We start from the raw sequence: 15,838 nt of genomic DNA on the forward strand, positions 1-15,838 counted from the left end.
GGGCTCAGTAGGTGATTAGGCCTTGAAGCATAGCCCTGGCTCTCGGTTTGAGCGTCTCGCCCATGAGGTTGCCATGAGGTGCGCTTGAATTGAGAGAGCAAATCAAAAGTCATCAAAACGACACTCATAGGCTCACTTTTTGTTAGGACTCCGACTGTGACTTCTCAAATCTCCTACACGCACGATTTGTACCAACAATGAAGCCAGCTGCTTTGATAGCGTACGTTTAGTGGAGCACTTTTTGTTGCATGAAGTTGAGCTGACGTACCACTACCACAGAATTATGGGAGGGACTGGATGTGGAAAATCGACGGTATGGGCTAGTCCACTGCCGCCGCCACCACTCTTGACATTCTAAAAGTTCATCAACACCATTGTCGGCAAGGACGTTACGGATGTTGGACACGGCTTGGAGTCGCAAACTGCGGAGGTTAAAGAATACGAATTCTTGATTCCCAATGGCATTCCTGTGACTCTCGCTGACACGCCTGGTTTCAATGACTATAATGAGAGTGGTGGCAAATCCGACCTAGTAATTTTGAGAGAAATTGGTGGTTACCTCAAAGCGAAGTGAGAGATCTGTCCCTCCATATATTGACGATCTAACCTTCATTGACGTACAGATATGACAAGAAACGCAAGTTTTCTGGCATTCTATATTTGCACAACATCGCCGATCCCAAAGTTGGGGGTTCATCGCAGCGAAATATAGCGATGTTCAAGAAATTATGCGGACCTGATCCTCTGAAGAATGTCGTGGTCGTTACCACATTTTGGGACGAAGTAAATATGACGCAAGGTGTCAAAAACGAAGCAGAGTTGAAGACCAAGGATAAGTTCTTCAAAGAACTCGTCGACGGTAAATGCAGATTCGCTCGCTTTGGAAAATATTCTCCGGAAAAGTCACCCAAAGGTCCAGAGTTTCCCCCTCCAATCTCTATCGTCTCCGACCTCCTCGCGCTCAATCCCGTCTTTGTCGAGATGCAGAGGGAGCTCGCTGAGGGGAAGACTGTGGAGAAGACTTCTGCTGGTGTGGTGCTGTACAAGGAACTTCAAGAGCTTAACCGTCAGCAAGAGAAGGACATTTCCGACTTGAACCAAAAAATTGCAGAGTTGAAATCCATCAACACCAGCGACAAAGTAGCGAGGGAGGCGTTGGAAGATGAATGCATTGCGTTGAAAGCGCAACTTGAGGAATTGGTGACAAAGCAGCGCAATCTAGACCAGGAGGTGCATTCCGACGGGTCAGAGCTTGTCAGCGCTATACCGCCGCCAAGGCGAGAGAGGGAGGTGTTGGCGAAGGTGGGAGTGTTACAATCTATTCCTTTTGGAGTGATCGCTCAGAATTGAGTATTTCTCAGCAAAGGGAACTCGACTTGGATAACATCCGCCATATTGAGCTTCAACATGAACTCGAGCTTCTGAAAACTCAACATGCCAAGGAAATCCTTCAAAGTCAATTACAGATCCGATCCCTACTCGACGGCAACTCTCATGATGCCTACCAAAGGTCGCAACTTGAAAGACTTTGCGAAGATCTCACAGCTACTGTGTCTGACTTGTCTCAATCCTTGATTAAGCTCCGGGAAACAAAAGAGCAAGATGTGTTGGCGCGAACGGCTGAACTTGCGCAGGAGTGTGCCCAGCTCCGCGCGACAGTGACGACACACAGCAAGACACTAGCCCATTTGGAGTTGCAACTGAAATTATCGCAGGAAGCGCAGGAGAAAATGGCATCTGAGCTAAGTGGCAAATCTGATAATCATACATCCAGTTCCACTCCCTCTCCAGATGGCAAAGGGGGTGCAGATCCAGCATCCAAAGATGAAAAGTCAACGAAAAACACGGGTCCTGACTACGGTGCGCCCTATCCCGAAAGCTCGACTCCTGGCCTCAATGCCCTAACCCATTCACGCAGTATATTACCGTCTATACACCAGACTAGGCGCATTCGAATCAAATCACCCTCTCTACAAGAACGACCGTTTCATTGGTCGCATCCCAACGAAGTCCTTTTCCCCTCCTCATACCGTGGCGTCTATCAAGCTGTCCCTGTGCAGACTTGAGGGCCTGTCGGAGCCCGACAAGGCGCTTCTCTTCACACCGCTCTCAAGCCCAGCACCCAAAGCCGACTCTGCCCGCCTCTCTTTGGAGGGTCCTTCAGGTCCAGGCCTGTCCGAACAGGATCCGATCGCGTTGGTTGTCGAGTCCGAAATGAGGACCGAGGAGGTCGCTGCGCAGTTGGAGAAGCTGCCGAAACGCTCTGATGATACCAAGGTCCATTACGGCAAGTCTTGTCGACGTCTCTTACTCATATGGTGCACTCATCAGCTTAACAGTATACTATCGCGTTTACTTATTAGGTGGAAAAGGAGATGAAAAGGCAAAGACGTCCTTTGACAAGAGTGATATTTCGTTAGGACGCATCAACACCCTCTTCATCACTCCCCCCCACACCGCCGGGTCTTTGAAAGCATGCATCGCAAAAGTTGAAGGCCTCCGAGTCACGCAGGGTCATGCGCTCTACAAGGATAAGGATATACTAATGAGTGACACCGACGTCATAACCTTCCAAGATAAAACTTATCCAGGTAGTGATGAAGGCAATCCCGTTGCCCTTGCGACCGATTCAAAATTCACGAAACGCGCTCAGTTAACTTCGACTTACAGTGAGTAACATTTCATGAGATAATCCGATTCTCAGCCTTTCCCCCCGCAGACTACAAAGTATTATTTTCTCCCACCTGGCTATCAACAAACAAAGATGAGATCGTTCACACGGACGGAGTTATCGTCACTGACGGTATTTCTTTCCTTTCCTGCCACTTTGTTAACCGTTGAAAGTTCACGCTTCAAGTTGTTGGAAGACAGTCTTACCCAGGATACTTGGTGATTAATTCGAAGGGTGAAAAAGGCTGTGAGTCTCCAACATTTGGTTACTAGGTCGTTATTGATTTTTTTTGGCAGTTGTACACAAGGGTGAGTGGTCTCATCCCTCTGTTGGAGTATTTGTTATCCATCATTTTGCTAGCTAAAATCACCTTGATTGATCGCTGAATATCAGAAAGTGCGTCTGCTTTCGGGAGGATGTGTCAGAACTCAAGTAGGCTCAGATAGGGTCAATGTACCGGTTCTGTACTAGATCCGTTAACATGTACCACCAGTAACGAGGATTCACTGATTATGAAGAACGGCATCGATATCGCAATGCCGACGGTTGACGCTTTCAAATGTTTAGTCCTACTCAAACATTCAAGCGATACATAATAAGGTGTAAGATATACACGAACAAAACCCAAAACTCTCGCATACGCGCACGTCCATTTGTTTATTCAAATTCCTCAGATCGTAGAAAAAGCCGTAAAGATCACAAGAATAAAGGATGCGGAACAAAGCACGACAAACATCCTAAGTAGCACAGATATCGCGGCTATCCAACTTACGCTCGGACTCATACGACGTTCGCGACCATGGATTACTCTGAGCACCCACTGGTAGTGGACAACGGAACGGGGGTACGTCTCATAGACTTCTCCAGCGAAAGCACCAAACCCTCATCGCCATCGTCATACATAGTTCGTGAAAGTGGGATATGCAGGGTCTAATTTCCCAGAACACGGTAACGCCTTAATCCCCCATAACTCTGAACGAGTTACTTATAATAACATCTAGTATTCCCATCCATAATCGGCCGCCCCATCCTCCGCGCAGAAGAACGAGTCGGGTCCGCCCTAATCAAAGACATAATGGTAGGCGACGAAGCGGCTTCCAACCGCACCTACCTCCAAGTAACGCAACCAATGGAACACGGCATCGTCAAAAACTGGGAAGACATGAAACATCTATGGGATTATACGTTTGATGAGAAGTTGAAGGTCAATACGAGGGGCCGGAAGGTCCTGCTGACGGAACCGCCGATGAACCCGAAAGTGAACAGGCAGAGGATGTGTCAGGTTATGTTTGAGGAGTATGGGTTCCAGGGAGTGTATGTTGCTATTCAGGCTGTGTTGACGCTTTATGCGCAGGGTGAGTTTTCTTTTGCTTCATCAAATGTCGTAATGGGGAGCATCGACGAGGGCTAATGCGGATTACAATTAGGTCTGACGACGGGTGTTGTCGTCGACTCGGGAGACGGCGTAACGCACATCGTGCCCGTGTACGACGGGTACGCGATGCCGCACCTCACGCGGCGATTAGACATCGCTGGGCGGGACGTGACACGATATCTGATCAAGCTGCTCCTTATGCGCGGGTACGCGTTCAATCGCACGGCGGATTTCGAGACGGTCAGAGAGATCAAGGAGAAGTTACCTTATGTTAGGTCTGTCTGTCTGTTCCCCCCCCTTCCTTCCTGTATGCATCTTATCTGATTGTGGGATTGGGTAGTTATGATCTTGAACTTGATACGCGTCTTTCAGAGGAGACTACGGTGTTGGTGGAGAGTTATACTGTAGGTTTCTTTCTTTCTTTCCTTCCTCTCTTTCTATACACTGAACTGTGATGACAGCTCCCAGACGGACGTACCATCAAAGTCGGCGCAGAACGATTCGAAGCCCCAGAATGCATGTTCCAGCCTCACCTAGTCGACATTGAACAGCCCGGTGTAGCTGGTACGTCCTTCCCCTCCTTCCCCCCATCCATTGTCCTCTTTTATACCCTACTGAACACTCACAACGTAACGTAGAAATGCTATTCCAAACAATTCAAACCGCACCAGTGGACGGAGCTCTACAAACACGTCGTCCTGTCCGGTGGATCAAGCATGTACCCAGGTCTTCCGAGCAGGTTGGAAAAGGAGATGAAGCAGCTTTATTTGACGAGGGTGTTGGGTGGGGATCCGGCGCGGTTGAATGTAAGTTTCTCTTGCTTTCTCTTTTCTTTTGTGGTACCTTCTTCCCTCCTTTTTTTCTTTCTTCCTTCTGGACGTGATTCGTTCTCCTGACGCTTACATTCAAACACACAAACAGAAATTCAAAATCAAGATCGAAGATCCCCCTCGCAGGAAACACATGGTTTTCCTTGGAGGTGCGGTGTTGGCGGATATCATGAAGGGCCGTGAGGACTTTTGGATATCGCGTGAGGAGTGGTTCGAGAAGGGCGTTGTGTCATTGGATAAATTGGGGACGGGGGGATAATTAATTATAAGTTGGGAGAGTGTAAGGAATTTTTCTATGATTGATGTGTTCGTGTGCGTAGAAAGTGAGAGTATGAGAAGAGTCAACGCAAAACCAAATGGCAAGTCTACAAATCATCCCTACAAATCCCAAAACCCATCCCAAAAAACCAATTGCCTCCCCTGCCCCTTTACATCTCCACGTATAATGCCCTGCCCTCTAACAAGCGCCAACTCCCGCCCCCTCATCCTCCTCGTCTTCCTCAACGGCTCCAACGCGTCCAACTCGTCATCTGTCGGTTGTCTTTCTTCGTATGGGAGGGATTGGGCTGATGAGTGGGTTAAGAGGAGGATGGAGTGCGTTTTGTGGAGGGCGAGGGAGGCTGCTATTGAGAGGGGTGTGCTTGAGAAGAAGGAGGAGGAAGAGGGGGTGGAGGGGGTTGTGAGGGGGGTGAGGATGCCGTCGGTTGTGGTGGTGTTTTGATGGATAGTGTTGGGAATGTCGGTGCCAGGGTTAGAAGACCCGTTAACGATAGGTTTTGTAGGATGGAAGCGCGCCAAGAGGAGAGCGGAGAACAGGTCTCCGACGCCGGAAAAGTATCCTGGGATCAAGGGGACGCATTGGGCGTGTACGATCGATGGACGTAGGCGATCTTTCGAAGAGTGAGATGATGAGGAGGAGGAGATGCAGAGGAGGAGGAGATGCAGAGGAGGAGGAGATGCAGAGGAGGAGGAGATGCAGAGGAGGAGGAGATGCAGAGGAGGTGTTCATTTGAATCTACAGAATTCGCGTCTGGTTTTATATGTTCTGGAAGGGCGGCGAGTAGCCATGGTTTGAGAGGAATAGAGGAGATGACGACGTGTGGGACGTGGTATTTTTCGTGTAGGATGCGGAGGGCGGTGTGTAGTGATGGGAAGTCTTTCAGTTTTGTGTCTGTTAACACTGTAGAATTAAGAGTGGGTGAGAAAGGTTATTTATAGCGAAGGGTAACAGAGAGCGTACTCGACTTCGAACCAGTTGGGTGTTATGACCGTAGCCAGTGGTAATAGGTCCTTGTATACTGGGATAACGTCCGCAGCAACGTACAGTTGGCCTGCGTCGCCCATTACAGCTACATACCACACAAGGTCAATCCTTGATTGATGATCCGAGTGTAGAGGGGAGGACGTACGATCCAAAAGATATATCAATCCCTCCTTCGTCGCCTTCAACTTTTGCGCGAGCTGTGCGACGGCTGTGAGGGCCTCCGCTCCTGGTATATAGCCCGTCAAGAGCCTGGTGGGCATGAGGAGCTCGTTTGTTTCCATTCCTTCGAATATGCTGTTTAGCTCTGTTGCTGTTGTTTTTGTGCCACCAGAACGACCGTACCCTGCAAAAGTAGACGAGGTAAGTGGTGTGGTATGAGAAGGAGGAGGGAGAAATTTACCGGAGTGGTTAGAAAAGTTAACGGTGTTGACGACCTGAGAGTGTGTAGGTTAGTTGGGTGGATTGGAAGAGAAAAAGACAAGGTACATCGACATCGTAGCCTAGACATTGGAGTGGAAAGACGGCTGCTTTCCCGCCAACATAGCCAAAGACAACGTGAGACTGAATACTCAATACGCGCTGAGAGTCAGCGGCGTCGTCGAGCGACATTGATCAGTATATGACAGTGAGGGTCAGATGAGTCATCATTGAATTTTCATTTCAGGAGACGCTGAAAATTCGACTTCAATTTATGCACATTCCTCTTCCACCATTCCCTCGTTCTTGGCGCGACGCACCCCTCACCAACATCCAACGCATGCGTAACAAGCCCCAGCAACTCCTCTTGCTCACGCATCCGGAGGAGTTTACATGGGGATCGGGAAAAGAGGGCAAGGAGGTGAAGGCGAGAGGTTGGGTCTAAACCGGCCAGATAAGAAGGAGAGGGGGAGTTAGTACGAGCTTCAACGGCGCGGAAGCTGAAGAGAGGAGAAAGAGAGGGAAATGTGTAAAAGAGGGGACGGAGGGAGCGGGGGGAGAGAGGTCAAAGCGGGAAATCTGATTCAATGCCACCCCAGCCGATACTTCACATGCTTCACAAGTGCTGTGACTTCCAAGCGCCGAATATATCTCCTGGTCTGTTTATAGAAATGCTGATCGAAACTTAAGGCGTCAGTGAGGAAGCCATGAGGAAGCAGAACATGGTGATTTTCTATCATCAAATGCTCTAAACGTCCATCTTGCCCCACCTGCAGGGCTCATCCCAACGCAGTGGCTGGAACCCTCAGTACTCAGCAGACTAGTGGCGTTTCACACCCCGAACACACGTATGTGCGTGTCCGTTTCAACTTAAGATTCTGTGACCAGATTTGATTTTTTTTCTGAAGAGACTGATTATCTGAATCGAAGATGTGCGATCGGATTCTGCACGCACTTAAAGCGTTGGGTCTTGTGAAGACACAGAAGTGAACCTTGCAGTAATCTCACGAATTTGTGTTTCAGAATCTCATGTTCAGGCGGACAGCTCCGAACCAGGCTACGATAAGAACGTACAGCAGGAGTTGGATCGGATCTGTGACTCGCCAGCTTTACATACAGATCAACCAATTGAATATAAATACCAGGCTTCAAAGTGCTCTTTCTCAAACCACCCATCTCATCGACCACATTTCTGCATTCCCTCTCAAGCCTAGCCATCATGCCAAAGAATCCCGTCGTCGAACTAAATGATCTCACCTTTGACCGTGTTGAATCAAGGGCCATGATCGGTATATTCACGGCGACCACGGATTCCGTCATTCCTGTGCCCATAGAGGTGGAGGCTACCATCAAGTACGGGACCGCAAAGGTATGCATTTACGATGTAAGATTCTTCTGAAAGGCTCATTAGATGACAGATCGGTAGAATCAAAAGTCAGGTGGGAAGGGATCGTATTCTCTTTAGGAGTTCCCCTTACTCACGGATCAACCAGACATTAGATTTTTCCAACGGTAGCCGCGAGCTTGAGCTTGAAGCCCATTTCTTTGAAAACGGGACAAATCTCAATTCCGATGGCACGAAGTTTTTCAAGGAGTACTTGACTACCGAGAACGATATCCCTCTTATCCTCAATACGACCTCAGCACTGGAACTCAAGGCGCAAATTAGGGGAATCGCAACGCTGGGCGTCACAGGTATCACTGCTTGGGTGCGATTAGGCATTTTCGGAGGTAACGCCGACTATACCATCACCATCAGTGGGCATATGTATCTCAGGTTCACAAGTAATCAATTGACATCTTCGTTTTCTATTTAGAACATCCTCTTCAACAGTTCAAAATGGAAATCGTGAAGCTCAATTTTGTCGCAACGGTTGGAGGAGATGACCTTCTCGAAGGGGGTTTGGACAACTTCACCGTAGAAGTGCGTTTTATCGTCTTTTCTTCTACCGTTGAACGACGACTGGCTCACTGAATTCAAATTCAAAGAAAGGTGTAGCTGAAGGGAAAACAGACCGGACACATGCAAAACTTTGTAAGAACGTGTTGACCTCACTTTGGGACATATCAATGTATCCCAAGGTCAGTGTCGCAATTAGGTCAGCCAATGTGAAGTAAGTATAGTTCTGCACATGAAACCCAACTTCTGCCGTTTCTTACTTGGGTTTAAAAGGTTTGATGGATTACCCATAAACGGCCTGCAATTTGATTTCAAGAACGTTGACTTCAATGTGGATGGCCCTGTGGTTGGAGCTTTGCCAGCGGGGCTGGTTACCAAATTCCTCCCTTTTAATATGTGATTTTATCTGTGTATCGAGAGCGAGGTCTCATCCACGTATTACTTAGCTATGAGTCGGCAATATCCTTTCACTGTTTCCCCATCTCACACCTTTGACCACGAATTGCGATATCCGTCACGGTTTCCACGCAATTTCCACGCCCACATGTTGGCTGACGATGTACCTTCGATCTTGAGTAAAAAGTATGCTGAGTGCTCCCCACCATCACTTCACATGGGGATAAGGCTCCGACAAAGCCTGTAAGTAATGTGCATCCCCATTGAATGACCCAACTCATGTTGTCATTGACAAAGTATGTTTGCCCTTTTCTTCACCGCTGTCCGGTTGAAGGGTCGTTCTACCGTTCCTTTGTTTCAAGGAGGGGAGTGGTCTGCCTCGTAGACTCAACGCTGGTAGTCAATCCGATTGTACTTTCTGCGAACGTAGGATAACATCAAGATAAGTAACATGAGTTACAATCGAGAAAGTCGCACAGTACCCTGCGTTGACCCCGCGATAACCTTGTAGTAAAATGAACTTTGAGCGAAAGAGTTCAGAGGTAGCTAAGCTATACATGACCCCTCCTGTAAGCCAAAGTCACAATAATTGTACTGCTGAAATTGGCCAATTTGAGTGCTAAATGCAAAGGTTTTGTCAAGGTTTTGTGGTTCCAGTTTGCCGACAACATGGCTGGTGTCATTTACGTATCCAGATGTCCTTCCGACCAATCTCGGACGGGGGCTTGTAGCCAAGGAACTATGTATGACGACAGCGATGAGGGTTGCCAATGCTTTCGCTAAAGAAGTCTACGAGACGTATCCCGTTCCGTTCTCCGCTCAGAATAATCCATGGTCGCGAACGTTGTGGGAGGACGAGCGTAAGTTGCATAGCTGCGATTTGAATATTTGAGCAGGACTGAACATCTGAAAGCGTCAACCGTTGGTATTGCAAGTTGCACGATGCCGTTCTTCATAATCGGTGAGTCCTCGTTACTAATGGTACATGATCTATGGGACCGGTACCATCTCAGCCCACTTGAGTTCCGACAATTCCCATCCCGAAAGCAGACACACGCTCTGATATTCAGCGATCAATCAAGGTGATTTTAGCTAGCAAAACGATGGATATCAAGCACTCTGATAGAGTTAGGAGACCACTCACCCTTGTGTACAACTGCCAAAGAAAATCAATAACGACCTAGTAACCCGAATGCAAATTGAAGACTCACATCCTTTTCGACCCTTCGAATCAATCACCATGTATACTGGGTAAGACTGTCTTCCAACAACTTGAAGCGTCTACTTCAGACGGTTGACAAAGTGGTAGGAAAGGAAAGAAATACCATCAGTGACGATAACTCCGTCCGTGTGAACGATCTCATTTTTATTTGTTGATAGCCAGGTGGGAGAAAATAATACTTTGTAGTCTGCGGTGGAAAAGGCTGAGAATCGCATTATCTCATGAAATGTTACTCACTGTAAGTCGACGTTAACTGAGCGCGTTTCGTGAATTTTGAATCGGTCGCAAGGGCAACGGGATTGCCTTTATCACTACCTGGATAAGTTTTATCTTGGAAGGTTATGACGTCGGTGTCGCTCATTAGTATATCCTTATCCTTGTAGAGCGCATGACCCTGCGTGACTCGAAGGCCTTCAACTTTTGCGATGCATGCTTTCAAAGATCCAGCGGTGTGAGGGGGAGCGATGAAGAGGGTGTTGATGCGTCCTAACGAAATATCACTCTTGTCAAAGGACGTTTTTGCCTTTTCATCTCCTTTTCCACCTGATAAGTAAACGCGATAGTAAACTGTCAAGCTGATGAGTGCATTATATGAGTAAGAGACGTCGACGAGACTTGCCGTAATGGATCTCGGCATCATGAGAGCGTTCCGGCAGCTTCTCCAACTGCGCGGCGACCTCCTTGGTCCTCATTTCGGACTCGACAACCAACGCGATCGGCTGCTGTTCGGACAGGCCTGGCCCTGAAGGACCCTCCAAAGAGAGGTGGGCAGAGTCGTCTTTGGGTGCTGGGCTTGAGAGCGGTGTGAAGAGAAGCGCCTTGTCAGGCTCCGACAGGCCCTCAAGTCCGCACAGGGACAGCTTGATAGACGCCACGGTATGAGGAGGGGAAAAGGACTTTGTTGGAATGCGACCAATGAAACGGTCGTTCTTGTAGAGAGGGTGATTTGATTCGAAAGCGCCAAGTTTGGTGTATAGACGGTAATATACTGCGTGAATGAATTAGGGCATTGAAGCCAGAAGTCGGGCTTTCGGGATAGGGCGCACCGTAGTCAGGACCCGTGGTTTCCGTTGACTTTTCATCTTTAGATGCTAAATCTGCACCGTCTTTGCTGTGTGAAGAGGGAGTGGAACTGGACGTATGATCATGAGATTTGCCAATTAGCTCAGATGCCATTTTCTCCTGCGCTTCCTGCAACAATTTTAGTTGCAACTCCAAGTGGGCTAGTCTCTTGCCCTGTGCTGTCACTGTCGCGCGGAGCTGGGCACACTCCTGCGCAAGTTCATCCGTTCGCGCCAACGCATCTTTCTCTTTCGTCTCCGAGTCGTTGGCATTGATAGATTCCAGCTCTGCAATTTCTTGGTCTGGATAACGGCGCTGAACAATGGGCACCAAGATAGTGCCGTAAATTGGTTGTGCAGGGAGCTTCTTTTGCACAAACTTGCGTCCCGGACCCTCAAACAGCGTCTCCTGTGGGATAGTAGAGAGATTGACGTTCTCCAAGGAAATGAAGAATACTAAATACCCCACGTCAATGTCGGTGCCTTCCTCTAGGCAATAGGTGAATGGGTTAACCCCGCTAGAGCCATAGCCGAGGGTGAGAGAGCCACCACCTCGAGTGAGGGTGGGATAGGTTTCAAATTTACCGCTTGTTGGTGATTGGTAATATGTTTCTGGAGAAGGGGGTGGGCTTAACGATGTCCAGTGGTAGTAAATATCATAACTTACGAATGCTAAAGTCAGTGTTGTCAAAGTAAAAGGGGTTGATGTAGAGATCGCGCTTGCTTTCGTTAGTAATTTTATATCCGTACATCGTCCCCTCTGACGCAACGACGTCAATGACACCGTCGAGCTGTAAGAGGTTGTCCCCAGTCGCCTCCAGAATTGGCTTTCCCGATATATCGTAATCACCTGTGTATTTGAGGGTATTGCATTCAATGACGATGTGGGTGTTGACGAGAGTATTTTTGACCTCGCGGTTAAGATGCCAATAGAAATGGGCAGCGCCATGAAGGACAGGAATAATTTCCTGCGGGTCGTTTGCTACGGTATGAGGCATACGCGTCAAACCGTACTCTGCGAGACGCGAATCGAAATTGTCAAACGCTATTCTGTTGTCCACAATGGAAAGGCCGAGTCTCGCCTTTTCCTTCTCTTCGACAAGCCGGATTTGCCTCTTACTAGGATGGAACTCCTCCATCATTGTCACCAAAGTCTCATACAATCTGGTAAGCCTTTCATCGAGCGAAGCATACACTAGAAGATCCTCCGGTTTCCCGGCTTTCGTTTGCAAAACGCAAGAAGGTGGGGAAAGAGGGGTGACGGCAGCACTGGACGTATGTTTGTTCAGTGTTGTGGTGAATGGGCCAATGTGGGCCGCAGAAGCAACAACGAAGACACAGAGGGGGGATGAGTCGTCAATGGTGAGACTGTCGTTGTACAGACTGAATTCAGAACCCTCTGTGACACCATGTGCAGACCCGGCTTGCATCTCGTATGCTGAGTCCTTCATCTTGATAGGAAAACATACACGTCCCGTTGTAGGTGCTCTGGAGTCGAAAATGATGCGATTTTGGTTCACCCCTTCGCACTGGGGGTTTTGGCTGTGGAAACGACATTAGTCTTGGAGATATCTCAGTTGGGTAGACTTACAATGGTATCTTGTCCATTCTCTCAAGAAGAGAGGCATATGTAAGTTTATCCGCGCCCACCGATTTGAGAGTAGGAAGGAAGGCTTGGGTGAACGGCCCACCATTGACAGCGTCACGCGCTTTTTCTTTTTGTGAGCATGCTGCCAAGAGGACATGGTTGGCTAATCCGCTTCTGGTATATTCTGGTGCAGTGCTCGATCCACGGGACCCGCTGGCGGTAGACCAGATATCACGGTCAAGGTCCTTTGGTATAGATTGTTTCATACGTTCGCTAAGGCCGCGGATGTTACGACTTCCTCGCGTCCCGGAGCCTGAATGGCAGCAGTCGAAGATGACGGTCTAAACGAGATTTGTGTCATCCATATCAAGGGTAGGTCAAGAGAAATTTCTTACTATATTGTCCCCATGTTGATTCGCTATTCCGTTCAGTAACGCTGCGAGAGTATGATCGGGGATTCCGTGTACCTCCTTTCCAGGATCGATGCAGTAGTCCTGCGGGATGATCATCTGTATCTGATTGTTTACGTCTCCAGAAGGCCAGCCAGTCGGAGCGTCAGTTTCGTCGCCATGTCCTGCAAAGTAAATCAAGATCGGGTCGTTCTTTTTGATACGCTTGTCGGTTTGGATTTCCTTGAACGCGTCCAGGATGTCGACACGCTTGGCTTTCTTGTTAGTCAGGAAGCGGATATGTGAATTGGGAACTTTCAAGTCTTCAAGTAGATAGTCGCGCACGTCCTTAGCATCCTTCTTACACCCCCTCAGAGGCTCGGATTTGTACTTATTAATGCCGATGACGAGAGCAAACAATGACTTGCTCGCTCTAGATCATTGTAAGTAGTGTCTGACCACTGGTTGAAGTGCAAATTCTCACTGATCTGGGACAGTGATAATTGGTGGCGGCTGGCCGCGGGGGGCTGATTCTATAACCGGACCACTGATATGAAATTGCTGAGAGTTATTAGTGTTGAATCTGACGCCGTGGACTGACGTTGGCTCTCCACGATTCACCGCCGCGGAGTTTTGGGTGACCGAGCGACGCCTATCAAGTAAACGTCTGGGTTGAGATGTCTAAGCAGAACGCCATGAACATACTGTGATCCAAGGTACCAGAATAGGTCGACATAGCTCGAGACAGAGACATTAAGAGAGCTGAGAAACATATGATGATCAGGGATATTTGCGTGAGAATTTGAGATAGAAAAACACTGTTTATACTATCTTCTTTGATGGTTAGCTGTGGACAAAAATAATTTTTTTAATGCGTAGACCCAATTTTCTCAATAAATCTTCAACTATTGTCAAAGATCTTGCAAAATCTTTGAAGAAATTAGCCATATGAAAATATGAGGCAGAGATCTTCAAAGATCTTCAAAGATTTCAAATTTTTTACCTTTCATCTGTTTGTTGTCAGTTGTTTGCTTTGATAAGATCTTCAAGATTCTTCCTTCCCTTGGTATAATTTCAATGGAAGATCTTCAACAATCTTTGCTTTTTGCTGTTTAATGTCGTCTATAATCCTCAAGAATCTTTGAGAATATTGCAGAAATTAGGACAACAAATTATCTACATTTATAAAGATCTTGAAGAATCTTGACATCTTGTTTTTAATTGTTTATTGGGCCAAGGCATTGATGTACAGCCTGTACAGGCACAGGCACTTTTCTCAGGGGTATCCTATGCTTGGCAATGTCATTGTGATCTTTCTGGCTTGCTATTCTAGTGACCACCGCTCTTCAACATTGCGCAAACTTGAATTTCTAAACACATCACTCTACTTCATGTCTGAGGTTGAGTCTGAGCAGTTGAAAAACATCAGAGCTGCTTATCTTGTCCTGAGTGACCAGGTGAGAACTGCTCTAAGAACCCAACTTGGAGATGCTGCCAGGCTTTCCGAGCAGCGGACAGATGCCCTTTGTCTGCTTCAGGCAGCTGAGCCAGTGAGCTTGCAAATGCTTTGATGGTTTTAAAGTTTCTAAGTACATTAACAGCACCAGCACCACTTTCCAAGTGCAGAGTATGCAACTCTACAACAGAGCATCAATGCAATGGCTGCAGCACTTGATCAAGTGTGTCATCAATCTTCTGATCCTCAGGAGGGAGCCTCTCTTGTTGTTTCTACTCGCTCGAGCAATGGCAGGCGAGGACAACCTCGTGTTGAGATTGACTCTATCTTTCTTCAGGAGGCCCTGAATCTTTGTGGACCATCAGGCCTTCAGCCAGTTCTTGGATGCAATGCACGTACAATCCGTCAGAGGGCACTTGAACAGGGCCTTGTTTCACCTGGAGAGCCAGTTTTCATATCTCATACCCTTCCAGATGGACAAATAACATCTGTCCATACACAATCCAACCGCAAATCATCCAGTGACATCACAGATGCTCAGCTTGATGCATTAATCACAAATATTCTGGAAATATTTCCTGCCTTTGGCCGACGTATGATTGCTGGGCAGCTAGCTGCTAGTGGGCATCGCGTAACACAAGAGTGTATAATTGCTTCTTATTTGCGTGTCCACAGTTCCCCTGGAAGCTTTGGTGATCGCAGCATCCATCGTAAAGTATACAAAGTCGCTGGCGCCAATTCACTCTGGCATCATGATGGTCAGCATGGTGTGTTTCATGAATGTCTTAGCTCGTGCCACTTCTAATATCTATTGTTGAAAACAGGCCTCATTTGGTTTGGTATAGTCAACCACTCTTTTATTGATGGAAAAGGGCAGTTCATCACTGGGAATGGCATCAGCGACAACAATCGAGCAGAGACTGTCCTCCAAATCTTTCTCAAGGCAATCAAAAAATATGGATGATAGGAGTAATACTCTAGATAATGTCATAACCAGCGACTTGCTGTAAATGCCCAGTTGTTATGATGTCATTGCCCTCAAGCTTGAGGGTTGCTGGCACAGCCTCTGGCTATCTTGTTCATCAACACAAACACAAAACACTCTCCTCCAGCATAGTTGGTGAGTTTGTCCTTTAATTATGCATTATTTTGGAGGCTGTCCCTCAAACGTACCTGGTATGATTTATGCAGGGTTTGATTTTAAAAGGGGAATCAAGGGCAATACTGAGTTTGGGAATTTGAGGATGGGGTGTATATGCTGCTTCTGGC

At 47.6% G+C, this 15,838-nt stretch overlaps 5 protein-coding genes across 5 annotated transcripts; 3 read left to right on the forward strand and 2 right to left on the reverse strand.

Annotated features, from left to right (window-relative positions):
- Positions 1-197: 197 nt before the first annotated feature.
- Positions 198-3,057, forward strand: LACBIDRAFT_321555 (uncharacterized protein; the record flags this gene model as incomplete). Its single annotated transcript, XM_001874417.1, has 11 exons — positions 198-220; positions 280-313; positions 362-570; positions 624-1,302; positions 1,362-1,860; positions 1,919-2,338; positions 2,364-2,669; positions 2,705-2,803; positions 2,882-2,917; positions 2,968-2,979; positions 3,032-3,057. 11 exons carry the CDS (start codon positions 198-200, stop codon positions 3,055-3,057), a joined length of 2,343 nt encoding a protein of 780 aa, XP_001874452.1.
- Positions 3,058-3,470: 413 nt separating this feature from the next.
- LACBIDRAFT_244279 (actin-related protein Arp2) lies at positions 3,471-5,135 on the forward strand (the record flags this gene model as incomplete). Its single annotated transcript, XM_001874418.1, has 8 exons — positions 3,471-3,515; positions 3,577-3,619; positions 3,673-4,026; positions 4,099-4,321; positions 4,387-4,450; positions 4,508-4,642; positions 4,718-4,852; positions 4,968-5,135. 8 exons carry the CDS (start codon positions 3,471-3,473, stop codon positions 5,133-5,135), a joined length of 1,167 nt encoding a protein of 388 aa, XP_001874453.1.
- A 119-nt stretch (positions 5,136-5,254) lies between these two features.
- Positions 5,255-6,749, reverse strand: LACBIDRAFT_305067 (uncharacterized protein; the record flags this gene model as incomplete). Its single annotated transcript, XM_001874997.1, has 6 exons — positions 5,255-5,766; positions 5,871-6,056; positions 6,106-6,225; positions 6,286-6,483; positions 6,541-6,574; positions 6,627-6,749. The coding sequence occupies 6 exons, from the start codon at positions 6,747-6,749 to the stop codon at positions 5,255-5,257; spliced, it is 1,173 nt and encodes a 390-aa protein (XP_001875032.1).
- A 1,027-nt stretch (positions 6,750-7,776) lies between these two features.
- On the forward strand, positions 7,777-8,940 carry LACBIDRAFT_291971 (uncharacterized protein; the record flags this gene model as incomplete). Its single annotated transcript, XM_001874419.1, has 5 exons — positions 7,777-7,926; positions 8,051-8,266; positions 8,392-8,481; positions 8,547-8,671; positions 8,731-8,940. The coding sequence occupies 5 exons, from the start codon at positions 7,777-7,779 to the stop codon at positions 8,855-8,857; spliced, it is 708 nt and encodes a 235-aa protein (XP_001874454.1). The 3' UTR covers positions 8,858-8,940.
- A 922-nt stretch (positions 8,941-9,862) lies between these two features.
- On the reverse strand, positions 9,863-10,794 carry LACBIDRAFT_291972 (uncharacterized protein; the record flags this gene model as incomplete). The annotated part of the gene is made up of 6 exons (XM_001874998.1): positions 10,695-10,794; positions 10,313-10,642; positions 10,179-10,277; positions 10,065-10,100; positions 9,998-10,009; positions 9,863-9,912 (listed from the first exon to the last, which is right to left on the reverse strand). Exons 1-6 carry the CDS (start codon positions 10,765-10,767, stop codon positions 9,863-9,865), a joined length of 600 nt encoding a protein of 199 aa, XP_001875033.1. The 5' UTR covers positions 10,768-10,794.
- Positions 10,795-15,838: the final 5,044 nt, after the last annotated feature.

The sequence above is a fragment of the Laccaria bicolor genome, genomic scaffold (genome assembly GCF_000143565.1).
Source record: "Laccaria bicolor S238N-H82 LACBIscaffold_2 genomic scaffold, whole genome shotgun sequence".
NCBI classification, from domain to species: Eukaryota; Fungi; Basidiomycota; class Agaricomycetes; order Agaricales; family Hydnangiaceae; genus Laccaria; species Laccaria bicolor.